General features: G+C 36.8%; 1 protein-coding gene across 4 annotated transcripts in view; it reads right to left on the reverse strand.

Moving 5' to 3' along the window:
* Positions 1-13681, reverse strand: part of CPEB4 (cytoplasmic polyadenylation element binding protein 4) — a 70812-nt gene that overhangs the window by 27908 nt on the left and 29223 nt on the right. For 2 of the 4 annotated variants that reach the window (XM_045999280.1, XM_045999281.1), the window contains exon 3: positions 4580-4630. The exons of the other annotated variants lie outside the window; for them this stretch is intronic. In XM_045999280.1, the coding sequence (XP_045855236.1) occupies positions 4580-4630 (51 nt within the window). The remainder of the gene's footprint in view (positions 1-4579; positions 4631-13681) is intronic. 4 annotated transcript variants of the gene reach the window in all.

Genomic DNA, 13681 nt, shown 5'->3' on the forward strand with positions numbered 1-13681 from the left:
ACAAACCAAGGAGGCCTCAGAAGAAATCAACCTTGCTGGCACTTTGATTTTAAACTTGTAACCTCTAGGACCAGAAGCTCTGAGCAAATAAATTTCTGATTAAGCCACCAGTCTGTGGTACTTGTTAAGGCAACTCTAGCAAACTAACACAGTATCCAGAAAGTAGCTACGAAGTTTGGTTTTTTAATATACTTAACATCCAAGGATTTTGCCCAAGAATGTCCTCTAAAAAAAAAAAATCTCTACAACTAATAACAGAGATTGATTGAATAATTTTCCCAGAATGTGCACCACAACATTCTTAGCAGTTATCAATTATTATTTGTTGCATTATGGTGGCAGCGTCTTTTAAAAGTCATGAGTGATATATGAAGGTCACTGCATAGTATAAAAACTGACGACTGAGCATGGCCAAGGGGGAAAGAAAGTAATTTGATCCACTAGATGAGTAAGCTCTTTTTATCTTTGTACATGCAAATCCCAACATTACTCCAATATAAACTGCTGAAGCAGGTAGACTACTCTGAATCTTTTTGTCTTTTTATTTATTCAGGATTTAAACCCCACTTCTTTTCCAAAAAGCACTGAGATTACTTCAAAAATTCAAAACAAGTTATACAATGAAAATCACAGTCAAAATTCAGATGTTCAAGTGAAGAGAGTAAACAGTTCTCACACGCTTTTTATCTAAACAAAAAAGAAATGGCTTTCAACTCAACAGCGGCTTGGAAGAAAAAGCTCTGAAAGTTATAGAGACAAAGTAGAGTAGCTATATAAATAATCACCTTTTAAAAGGTTCTTAAGCCTGAATAGATAATTTATGGTGGACAGGGAAGAACAGCTCCTTACAGTTCCTTAAAGTCTTATAATTGAATAATGAATGTAAATCAACACAATGTACTAGGCTTTTATTTTCAGCTTTAAGGAGAGACTGCATGGATATGAGATACAAAAGGACTGCATTTAAAAATGAATACAGTAGGGGCGCCTGGATGGCTCAGGTCATGATCTCAGAGTCCTGGGATCTAGTCCCGCATCATGCTCTCTGCTCAGCAGGGAGCCTGCTTCCCCCTTTCTCTCTGCCTATGCCTACTTGTGATCTCCGTCAAATAAATAAATAAAATCCTAAAAAAAAAAAGAATACAGTAATTTTTATGTTATCTATTTTAATAATCAGCCCAAAAAAGCATGTTCAACAAGAGATGATTTTTACCCTTATCTTAATCCCGTTTTGTTTTTTCCTTATAAATTTTTAGCGCTAATATTCCTAACCAAAATATGTATGTGTATATTAGCACTAATATTCCTAGCCACAAATATTCCTAACCATTCTATTATTTTAACTATGTAGCAGCTCTATACTAAATGATTTACATGCATTTCATCTTCATCACAATTCTATGAAATGGGTAGTATTTATGAGTCCAAAGTTTATCTTTGTTAAATACAAATAGCGCTTTTCACTAGATTTATAAGATGGGTACCCCAAAACTAAATTGTCAGCAAAGTTACTAAAACATCAACACACAAATGAGATTAATTTATCTATAGAAGCAATCCACCGTAGAAGAGGTTTCATAAATCTTACTGAAGAGAATGGGCAATGCCTACGCTCACACCAAGTGATTAAAAATTGTCTCAACATCCCTCCACCCCCACCTTGCTTTAATTTTATGATTTTAAAGTAATCTGCTATAATCTGCACTTTGTTATTGGAGAAAGAACAACTCTGTCAGTCACCTACAGCATCTGGTCTACCTAGTTTTACTCCTTATTAAAAATGTATAAACTGGCATCTGGTCCTAGTTGGTTGGTTATTAAGAACTAACACTTGAACAAATCTGATAAAATCAAGTTCTAGGACCTTCTGAAATGAACATTAGATCTGAGACCATGGCAGTCATAATCCCGCTAGGATTATACTTAAGGAACCAGCAAGTTCTCCCTCTTTGATGACTCTTTGTTCTTTATCTTCCTTTCAGTTTGAGAAAATTTTTTTTAATTATTTTTTTTTATTTGTTTATTTTCAGCGTAACAGTGTTCATTGTTTTTGCATCACACCCAGTGCTCCATGCAGTACGTGCCCTCCCTATTACCCACCACCTGGTTCCTCAACCTCCCACCACCCTGCCTCTTCAAAACCCTCTGGTTGTTTTTCAGAGTCCATAGTCTCTCATGGTTCATCTCCCCTTCCAGTTTCCCTCAACTCCCTCTCCTCTCCACCTCCCCATGTTCTCCGTGTTCTTTGTTATGCTCCACAAATAAGTGAGACCATATGATACTTGACTCTCTCTGCTTGACCTATTTCGCTCAGCATAATCTCTTCCAGTCCCATCCATGTTGCTACAAAAGTTGGGTATTCATCCTTTCTGATGGAGGCATAATTCTCCATTGTGTATATGTACCACAACTTCCTTATCCATTCATCCATTGAAGGGCATCTTGGTTCTTTCCACAGTTTGGCGACCGTGGCCATTGCTGCAATAAACATTGGGGTACAGATGGCTCTTCTTTTCACTACATCTGTATCTTTGGGGTAAATACCCAGCAGTGCAATTGCAGGGTCATAGGGAAGCTCTATTCTTAATTTCTTGAGGAATCTCCACACTGTTCTCCAAAGTGGCTGCACTAACTTGCATTCCCACCAACAGTGTAAGAGGGTTCCCCTTTCTCCACATCCTCTCCAACACACATTGTTTCCTGTCTTGCTAATTTTGGCCAATCTAACTGGTGTCAGGTGGTATCTCAATGTAGTTTTAATTTGAATCTCCCTGATGGCTAGTGATGATGAACATTTTTTCATGTGTCTGATAGCCATTTGTATGAGTTTGAGACAATTTTTAAACTCAGCCAGTATACCTTTCTAATAAACACAGTTTCCATGTACGCAAGAGAAAAAACCACCCAGTCCCTTTCAAGAGTCTATGGACTAATAAAATTTCAAAAAGTAATTATTTTTTACCTTTATTTTTCTTTACCAAGAAAGGGTCACAAAAAATAATCTATTCATAAAAGAAAGGATATTAATGGCAGGGGCAGAAGAGGCAATCTCACAATAATAGACTCTCAAAAAATGAAGTGAATTTAGCTTTAAGGAAAACCCATTAGAGAGTTTAGACAGTCTCACCTCAACAAAGATGGACTCCAGAGAGAACAGATCTAATTTAGCAACTGCATGAGGAAATTGAGACAAAGAAGAGTTGACCACTTTGCCCATGATCGCACATCAGCATCTCAAATCCTGGGTTCACTGCCATTTCCAGCAGGCAGACTCAGAAACTCGTTCCACAGGAAAAGCTACAGTCTTGCTAGAATGGCAACCCTTATATTATTCCCGCTTATCTTGATGCCATTATCACCACTGGGTTTGGTTTTCGGTCTACCCACACTTAGACTGAAATATTATATTTTGGTATTATTTCTGGTAGCTGTAGCATGAAAAGGCTAAAGTCTGATGAATAAGTGAGACTTTTATTATAAATCGTATAGTCTTCAGAGGATCTAACACACCCATGGCAACTCTCATAAATCAAATTTCCTTTTAACTTTTACTGGCTCGACAATCTTATGTTCTACAGAATACTGATGTCAAATATTAACCAAAAGTAGATCCAGTCATAAAAATAATTTTTAATCCTTCATTCACAATATACCATAGACAAGGAGTACAAAATTTGTTGTTTTGTTTTGTTTGGGGTTTTTTTTTGTTTGTTTGTTTGTTTTTTTTTTTTGGCTTTGTTTTATCTTTGGAATAATGAGAATACAGCTATTTAGCCAAGAACATGTCTTTGAGATGGTGGGACTTACAATAAGCTTTGACAGATGGAAGGCATTGTGAGCACAATTTAAAATCCATATTCAATAGTGAATGAGCAGAAAAGAAGTAAATAAGACTTTGGGATTTCACCTAATTAAACTATCGTAGTACAAAATAGACACTTTTTGACTTAATTCCTTCTAGGAGGAGATGCCCCTTCCTTGTTAAATTTAATCTGCTGCAGCAGATGCACATAAAAAAGAGAACTCAACAGCCGACTGGCAATATTTAGAACCAGAAAGGAGAATTTACCAAGGGCACTGTGAAAGTCAATAAAACTTCATTTTTCTTGTTCTCATTAGACAGCAAATAGTGAATGACCTTGTCCTCTACAATGTCAAGCCCTGTGGTCTCAGGCTGCATTTTCTGGTTTCAGATCTCTGATTACGCTCCCTTTCTCCTGGAACATTTTTCTAACTACATGGAAATGGTTTTCATGTTGACATTTCAAAGGTCACTCTACAGAATCTAATGGTAGATTAAACCATTCTTTATGTATCATTATGGGATTCTCATTTATTCTGTTGTCAATTTCAAGACAGAGAATAAGTTCTCAACGTTTAAAAAAGTTACTGCCACAATTTGGAGGAAAATAATTATTCATTATACAGCTAATAATTTAATAGCAACTTACAATTATCATTACAGAACAAACTAATGTCATTTTTCCACTTGTCAAAGCATACCTACTATATTTTCTCATCTAGAACTAACTTGTTTCATTTCTGTGCACTTCACTAGGGTAAATCAATTATCACTTACCATTAATAAGCAGAGAGCTATCGGATCCTGGATATGAATAGTTTAGACGACCTGAAGGTAAAAGAAGGCCGTTACTAAATTTATTTTTTTCATAGATGGTTTAAATGTATTCAGTAACAAAGCTGAATTAATAGCTTTAATTAAGGTAAGGTATTTTTAAAAAGCTTTATTACGGGATAAAACTTTGCTGTGGTGATGAACACAACGAGTCAGAGGACATATCAATCAGCATGTTCACAAACATCCAAAAAGGATAAGTTTGAAAGTGGGAAAATAAAATATCCCTCATATTTAACTATTTGGTCTCCAATTTCCAAATTCCCATACAAAGTAATTTTCTTTATAACATTATATTCTAATAGAAACTCATGATAATAGTTTTTTGTCCCATAAATGTGAAAATGTTTTCATGTGTGTAGTTTCTTTGTTTTTTAAAAGTACATAATTAGCAGGAAGATTTCTCTATATAATTCATAACAAAAGTGCCAGACTTATGCCTACATGTACAGACACACTAATGGGTTTAAATTCTCACTTTGGAGGAAGAGTACAGAGAGTAAAGAAAAACATATTATTGTACTTACATGTGACAGGAAATATCAAAGCACATAGCACAACGCCCAGAGCACAGGAGGTACTCACAAAATACTGGGTTAGTTTCCTTCTAATTTTGAAGTGGTTCAAAATCTAGTTTTGAACCTAAAATGGACACCCAAGATGTCCATCAAAAAAGAATCTGTGACAGTACTAAAATTTTTGGAAGATGCAGCATCTTTCCAAATTGGTAGCCTCAAATAAAGGGGGGAAATTGCACTGGGATCTCCCCTTTTAACAGGAATTACATTTCTGTTCTGGAAGAGTTTCTACATACTGAGTTGAGGTATCCAGATCATACACCATATACCTACTTCTGAGTACCATACCATATGCCTAGTATGCTGTAAGTTATCAAAAAAATCATTAGGGCAACATTTTTGAGTCTCCATATTCTACATCTACATCCACCTTCATAAAAATGATAGAAAACCCCCTACAAGTCTTGCTCATTTAAAGAATGAATAGGAGAATGTGATTGTTAATTATCTACCAAAGTCGGCACTCTATAGATCAGGTATTATGAGAATTTAGAATTGATTCATAATTACAAACATTCCACTAGGAAAACAGGAGCCTAAACTCTAATCCCACAGAATCACAGCAGACTCTCCAAAGCTATGGAAGAACTGGGGAAGCAGCCTTAAGGCTGAGGCAAGCCTTCCAAGAGGCCAGGAAGGTTCTATCTCGTTTCACTGAACAACACAATGGGAAGCAGAACTAATACGTGGTCCTATCAATCTACCAGCCATATATTTACAACCCTTTAGAAAGGAACTTTAGGCCTTAACTATCCTTCAACTTCTCAAAATTCTGTTTCTTTGAAATGGTCTCTAAAGGAATGAACTCATGCCATCAAGGAAAAAACTTGTCCTCTATTGCTAATAGCTTTAATTAACCCATATCCAAAGCTTGGGAGTCTAATATGAAATAAAATCTGAACTTAATAATTTTCCTACAATTTAAAATCAAATACAAGGGTTATTAAGTTGTTAAATAGTTTACTTCAATTTCAGCTTGTTCCTGTTTAGCGTGAAGATGGGGGTGGAGATGGGGAAAGAGGCGGCAAAAATTAATTTTGATATTTCAATTCCTTCCTAAAAATTGGCTCAGTTACTGAAGGCTAATATACAAAGCCAAGTATCCAAATCCAGTGAAGTCCATCTGAAACTGTTTTTAACTATAAATCTGGAGCATATGACCTGTCACAAGCACATTTTTTCAAAAGAACAGACTAGAGATACTGGAAAAAGAACATGACCTTAACTGTTAACAAAAGTTAGGAGGGGGTGAGTAGTGTTTCCGAATCAGTTAACTCAAAGCAGCAGCTGATTTTCTGGAATGGAACACGTGTACATTTTATAGCTGTAAAAACCCTCTCATAAATAAACTACAAAAGCATCACACATACCATTTTTATTTGCCATAAAACATTTTTTTAAGTTGATGTAGGTCAACACACAAACAAAAATATTTAACTATATTAAACAAAGTTCAAGAGGAAATATTTTATTTCGAAGAAGATACTCAAATTTCTTTAATGCTAACATTTCAACTGAAATCAGAACTGTTCCATAATGCTTCTAAATGCTTCTAAATAATAATAATAATAAATAATAATAATAATAATAAATAATGCTTCCAAATGCTTCTCATTTGATGCCAAGAAGGGATAATCAACAATGAGAATCCAAAAGACAAATTACCAAACCGCTGGCCCAGTTTAAACAAACCAAGTTCCACCTTATCAGAAACTCACCTTTTGGGTTATCTGTTTTCAGGAGAGAGAGATAAGAAGAATATTTCAACTTGACAGGCACAAAAATGTCCCTTAACTCAGTTCTCAGAATTTGCCTCAATGCACAGCTCCTTAAGAGCCCACCCTCTATTGCCAAGGTAGGTGACCTTTGATACTTTTTCTGCTCTTCAGGCTTCTGAATGCAGTAATCCTACCCTTCAGGTAAGACAACAGGGCACTGAAGAATCACTGGCAAAGTTCATAGTTTAACTCTGAAAGTGATACTTGTTTTTAATTTTCAACCCTGGTCTTGTTATTTGAATCCTGTCAGGCTGGAATCAATTTTGGCCTCTGAGTAACAAATACACCTGTGACATTTTGTTGACCAATCAGGAATACTTTCTATTTCAATTTTTAAAATATAAGCAATGACATTTTTAAAAAACCTTTTAACTTCATAATGCTTTCTTAACCTGCCAGTTCTTTCTGTACATTTTTCTCTACAATTAAAATATCTCGAGTCATCCATTCATAACATCTATTATGGATAACCCGTATCACTTCCTTTCTGGAAATCTTCCGTAAACTCTCATAAACGTCATGGGACTTTTAAGCTTTCCTTTCATTCTCCTGTACACCTTTTCATTCTGCTTGTACACCCTTCATTTCCACTCTAAGATTCTCTCTGTTCTACAGATGCCAGTTTATATAGGCATTTCTGCATCTTCATTCCCACAGCTAGATCACTGACAGTCCCCTCTCTTGTCTGAGACAGTGAACTCTTCCTTTGTTCCCAGTGGAGGGTATTTTTCAAATCTTTCCCCTCCCCCACTTCAGATTCACCTCTTTCCAGGGCAACCTTCCCAAAATGGCAACCCCCTTTTTAGATTAATTCACCAACTTGTCTTTCTAGCTATGTTGCAACAGTCAACCTTCTTAAGTAAATCATTATAGTTATTAATTTTTTCTCTCTTCTACCATAATAGCCCCCTTTAAGAATTAGAGCTTTCTTTCACTAGGTACCTTGAGTTTCCTGTTTAAGTACCTGGTAAGCACCCAATGAGTTCATTCCACTGAACTTAAAACACCAGCATTTCACAAATGAATAAAATGAAGTAAAATAAAAATAAACAACTATCTGAAGCTGAATATAATACAATGTTTGTGGGTTTTGTTTGTTTTTTTGATAACTCAACTATCTATAAATATAACCTGGGTTTTGGTACATCTAGAACTGAATTTCTCAAGAGAGAAGGAGGGCTTTGGGATTTCAGGCAAGTGAACCCTATTTGGTGGGTAAAATTCAACCTTTGAAGGCTCTTGGTATTGATTGTGTTATAAATATGAAGAAACACTGCCTGGTCAGCAGTCCTAATCTTATGACAGGAAAGTAGGAGTCTCTGGAGGCCAGCAGTGGCATTTGGAGCCAGAAGCCTGGCATACATCATGCAGAAGGCATAGGCTATATTTGGTGATATGACTCAACCTAGCCAAATATAGGCAACTGATAGAGTGGGACTCTGGGGAACTACACTCTGGGGTAGTTCTACAGCCCAGAAAAGATCCACACTTCAACTAGGCAATTCTATGCCAGGCATCTGCAAGTTGGAGAACCAATATTTACCAACCAGACTAAGAACTGCTCAGGTGAGTGAGTGCCCAAAAGAACACTATGTACTATCCTAATTCTCTAAAGACTGAAACTAAAGTAACTTAGTCAATGAGATAAAAGGAGAAAGGACCAGAAGGAAATATTCTGATACATTAGAGTATATAAATGTATGTATTCTTGTCAAAATTAGAGAAAAAGTTATTTTCTAAAATGTAACCCAGATATTATTGCTACTGATGATTCAGCAGGAATTGATATAATAAATGATATTTCAAATATACAAAAACCAAAAAATATCAAATGTTCTACAGAGCTATTAGATTTCATGCTATGACCTTCTCTTTTTCAGTCATACTAGCATTGTTGGTGATATGTGTAGGCTAAGGTATAATAATACAGAATAACTGCAAAGTTACCCAAAATACAGCATGCGGTCCTATAAAGTGAAAAGTAATGTGAAATTCTAAGTTAGTTTTTTTGATTGACTTACACTATAAAAACCTGGATACTCCAAAGAAAAGGAAAGGATTTTCAGTGGACACCATTAAAAATTTCTAACAGAGAAGTATGGGCTTAGGCCCATTTTTAAGGTAGAGCCAAGATTTACACACACCACACAAATACATACGTAAGCATACACACACATTTGTTGTTGTTTAGCTAGAATGTTCCTCCTGCTTCTGCTCCTGCTTATTTTCCTTAGTTCGCATTTAAGTATGTCGAACCTATACCACCACAAGTAATTGTTTAAAGGAGGTGCTGTTCCACCAGCCCTTCTCCATCTGCTGTTTTTACCAACACTGCCTGAGACTTGCAGCAAGATGGCGCTGTGGAGACCTGGACAATGCAGAGCAAGGCTCAAGAAATGTGTAATAAACTCAGTTTCTGAACACCACGTTTATACTTCTACAGATGCAGAACACATATCAATATGAACTACTAAAATATGTTCAATATACTCTATCACTTAATGATATAAAGATAATTATTTTTAATAATTTATTCTATTGACCTAAAAATAACTCCCCAAATCAAAATCAATACCTTACTTTACCTATCTGTGACACAACCAATTTCCAGTAAAGATGTTTCCATGCAAAATCACAAACAAAGGAGGAGTTGGCTGGGACTGACATCAGCTGGACAATCTTGCCTCTCACCCACTCAAAGGGCCATTTAAATCACAAAGATATATACATTATAAGCTAAATAAAACAGCTCTCTCAGAAAGCTTGGCTTTCAGTTTTTTAAAAGCCAGGGCTTATTAAAAATTCTTGACTCCGCTTGCCTAATCTCTCCAGGTTCATCTCTCTACACTGCCATTTCCCTTCTCACATTAGGTACTCCAGACATTCAGAACTACTTATCCGTTAATTTTTACTTCTGGGTTCCTCCCTCTGTCTGGAATGCCCTCCTCTCTCTGTTCCCAAAGTTTCACCACTCAGGCCACTATCCTTTTGCCCAGGTACCATCTATCTCTTGCCTCACATCCAATGGAAAGTCCTCCCAGCCCCAAACCACTTATTCTCTGGTTCAGATGACCTCATGCACTCCACAGAACACCTTTACACCTACTACACTATATTTAAATCATCTATTTCTAAACTCTCTCTTTTTCTAAGGCAACAAAATCTTTAAGGATAAATTTTGGGCTTTGCATCCCAGAGCTTGGAGCAAAGATGCTCAATAAATAGCTGTTGAATGAATGAATAAATAAAGCAAAGCCAGCAACTGGTGGTCTCTCTGCCACGGAAAGGGTAGAGAGTCAGACCAATCCCATCTTGTGAGCCAGGTCAAGTTACTTAGTTTCTATGAACCTCAGTAAAACAAGTATTTCTATTTACTTCCCAAGGCTGTTGAGAAATTCATGAGACCATTTTTGCAGAATGCTCAGAAAATTCCCCTGGCATAGAAGAGGTGTGTTATTAATATTAAAGCTTTTCCCCTCTCAGAATACAAGCCAGAGATAACCAATGATTTTCCACTTGTGAAAGAAAGAGGAAGGATTCATTTTAGCCAAATAAGATCCAAACTGAAAACCTGGGAGAAGGGAGTGGCCATCTGGGGGATTTTTCAGCTTCAGAAAAATCAGAGTTTGCTACTGTTCTTGGTTACAAATGCATGTAATTCTTCTTTGGGGGAAGCAAGAGGAAAAAAAAAAATCGAACTCCTTACCTTTATAATAGCCAAACTGGCAAAGTAGCAAAAGTATTTTAGGAAATGAAAACTGAAAATTCAACTGAAAAATGTTCCTTTAAAAAAAAAAAAAAAAAACTAAGAAGGCCTTCCTATTGTACCAATGGCTCAAATTTACTTTTTCAGTTGTGATAAGAAACTATAATAGTGGCTAAATAAATAAATAACATTTATCCATAAGATAAGGAAAGTCAATGGGTAAGTTTCTATAGATTACAGAAGGTTTCCTATAAAAGAAGGATGGCTTTGACTGTAACTCAGGGCAGGTACAAAGTTGCAAGATTCAAAGCATCCAACAATTTCAGGCAGAAGGGAATGTCTACAGAGAAACCAGCAAAGAGCTGACCCAATTAAGGAATTCAAAAGATTTCCTACTGCCAGTAAACCAACAACAAGCCAGCAAGCAGGAAGGCTATTTTTATCCCTGCCAGAGGCCTTCTGACTCTGGGTGCTACATTTAGAGGACAGAGCAACAAGATAACTTGCCTTAAGAGGATGTGATGATACCAGTGATTAACGGCGAGTTTTTAAGCTTAAAAAATGAGGCATAGCTTCTGTCCAAATTTAAATTAACAAAAGCCAGTTTAAAAAAAAGGGGGGGGGGGGTAATATAATGGAAAGAAAAGTGGGAAAACAGACCAATGGGTAGTAGAAAACTTTTAAGTAATCTAGAAAAAAGTCAAGGCAGTAAGTTAAAATTCTCCTACCTTGCAAAAACGTTGATTTAAAAAAAGGCATGTGTTAGGGGCGCCTGGGTGGCTCAGTGGGTTAAGCCTCTGCCTCCAGCTCAGGTCATGATCTCAGGGTCCTGGGATTGAGCACCACACGGGGCTCTCTGCTCAGCAGGGAGCCTGCTTCCTCTACCTGTTTGTCTCTACCTGCCTCTCTGCCTACTTCTGATCTCTCTCTCTGTCAAATTAAAAAAAAAAAAAAAAAAGGCATGTGTTACAAGAGACACATCTGAAAAGAACCAGTGAAAAAGAACCAGTGAATAAACATAAAGAAAGAGTTGTAGATCTGGCCCCAAGGTAAAAATGATTTTGAGAAATGGCTCTCTGTACTAACATGAACATAAAAGATCAAGACAAACTTACAAAATCTCTAGGGACCTAAGCCAAGACGCTTGCAAAAGATTGAGAACTTGAGAGTGATAAATTGCTCTTAAAACTGGTTACTGAAGTCCCACCCCCAAAAAGCAATCAGTAAAGTCACTAGTTGGCTTTCTGCATACATACCTATCATCAACTCTAATCACTTATTTAAGATAAATTCTGGTGACTTTACTGAACCTTAATGAAGAATGTGCTTGAATTTCATATTCAAGCTGTTGTAATTTCACCTTTTGTTATTTCTCAGAAGGCCTAGTTTCTATTTTCTCCTGTCTATATCTGAGGCACAGAGTCTTCCTCTTATTTATTAGCCTTCAAAACTAAACAATAAACAAGCCGTTCAAAGAACCCTGCTAATTATTTGAAGGATAAGGTGCATGAGGCCAGGAGTCTTTGTTTTTATTCCCTGATATATCCCAACAGTCTAAACTAGTGCCTGGCACGTGGTTGATTCTTGATATGTATTTGCTGTATGAATGGCCTCCCATGGCTTTATATCAAAGTGGTTCACAAAGGGAGTGAAGATGGGGGTGGGGCAGAAAAGCAGTATATTTGAGTCACTTGGAGAATACCCATGCTTAAGTCTCATGACAGACCTGGTGAATCAGAATCAGGGAAAAGAATAAGCCATTGCTTTAGTGATTCTCTTTTGACCTCCACCCCCAGTAATGTACCCTTCAATAAGAAACCAGCAGACGTGAGAGAGAGCTGAATCTTTTACAGACTATGACAATACACAGATCCTAAATTCTATACCCAGTCTCCTAAGTAGAAATTAGGAAACTTGAATGCCTACTCTCTGTCTAAAGCATACTAAAAAAAAAAAAAAATCTTTTAGTTCTTTAACGCTACCCAATAAACAAAGTGAATGAACCAGAAGTCAGAAGCTGTGTGTTCCTATCTTGAACCTCTAGCTGCCTGTTAGTTGAGTGACTACAGAAGCTGTTGTGTCTCTCTGAACTTCAATTTCTCCAGCTGTAGGATGGAGATCACAAAACTCACATAAAAGATTATTGTGGATTTAAGTTATATAAATCTCAGAAGAGGCGCAAAGTAAAAGTCAGAGAAATAGTATCAGAAGTAAGTACTCTTTCATTTGGAAGTGGTTGTTAACACTGTTTCCTATTCAGAATGTCTAGGTCTATCTCAAAAAAGAAAAATGTAGACTGGCACCAAACGTGTCCTTTGATCTACTACTACCTGGCACACAGAGTGTGCTCAAATATTTGTGGAACTGGAATATAAGCAGAAGCTAAAACGTAACATACTTCCAAACCATGTGACTTCAAGAGCACTGTCTGTCCCTAACAGCCAACTCCAAGGTGCATTCCTCTGGTCATATGGCTCTCCCTGCACCTTAGCATCGTGCCAGATACAGCCTAAACAGTCCACACTCCTAGCCCCGTCTCATAGGGCAAATAGACTGTTCCAGATGTCAAAGACAAAGTTCCAAAACACTATTTGGTGGAGATAGGGTAAGTGACCTCCTCTCCCCTCTCTTCATCCTAACCATTTCCTCTACTAAATTCCTTCTTACACTACGTTCTTGTTGGTAATGGGGGAGGGGGGTCCACTGTAATGACAGTTTAAAGCAGAATAATTAGATAAGTTCTCTAGGGCAGTTTCCTAAACTTCTGTAATTACTAAGATCAACTTGAATCAACATATTTCAGACAGCCTCCCCACCATGCTAAAACTGAGGTCCCCAACCCCCACTCCAGTGAATACTACAAGTAAAACAATGACAAACAACCTTAATACAAGGCTTCTGTGAATTTAGCAACACTTTTAAATGTATTTTAATTGCATTATGTCAGCATCCACATGGTTTTGAAAGATAATCCTGCATATGT

The sequence above is a fragment of the Meles meles genome, chromosome 3 (assembly GCF_922984935.1).
Source record: "Meles meles chromosome 3, mMelMel3.1 paternal haplotype, whole genome shotgun sequence".
In the NCBI taxonomy this organism is placed as follows: Eukaryota; Metazoa; Chordata; class Mammalia; order Carnivora; family Mustelidae; genus Meles; species Meles meles.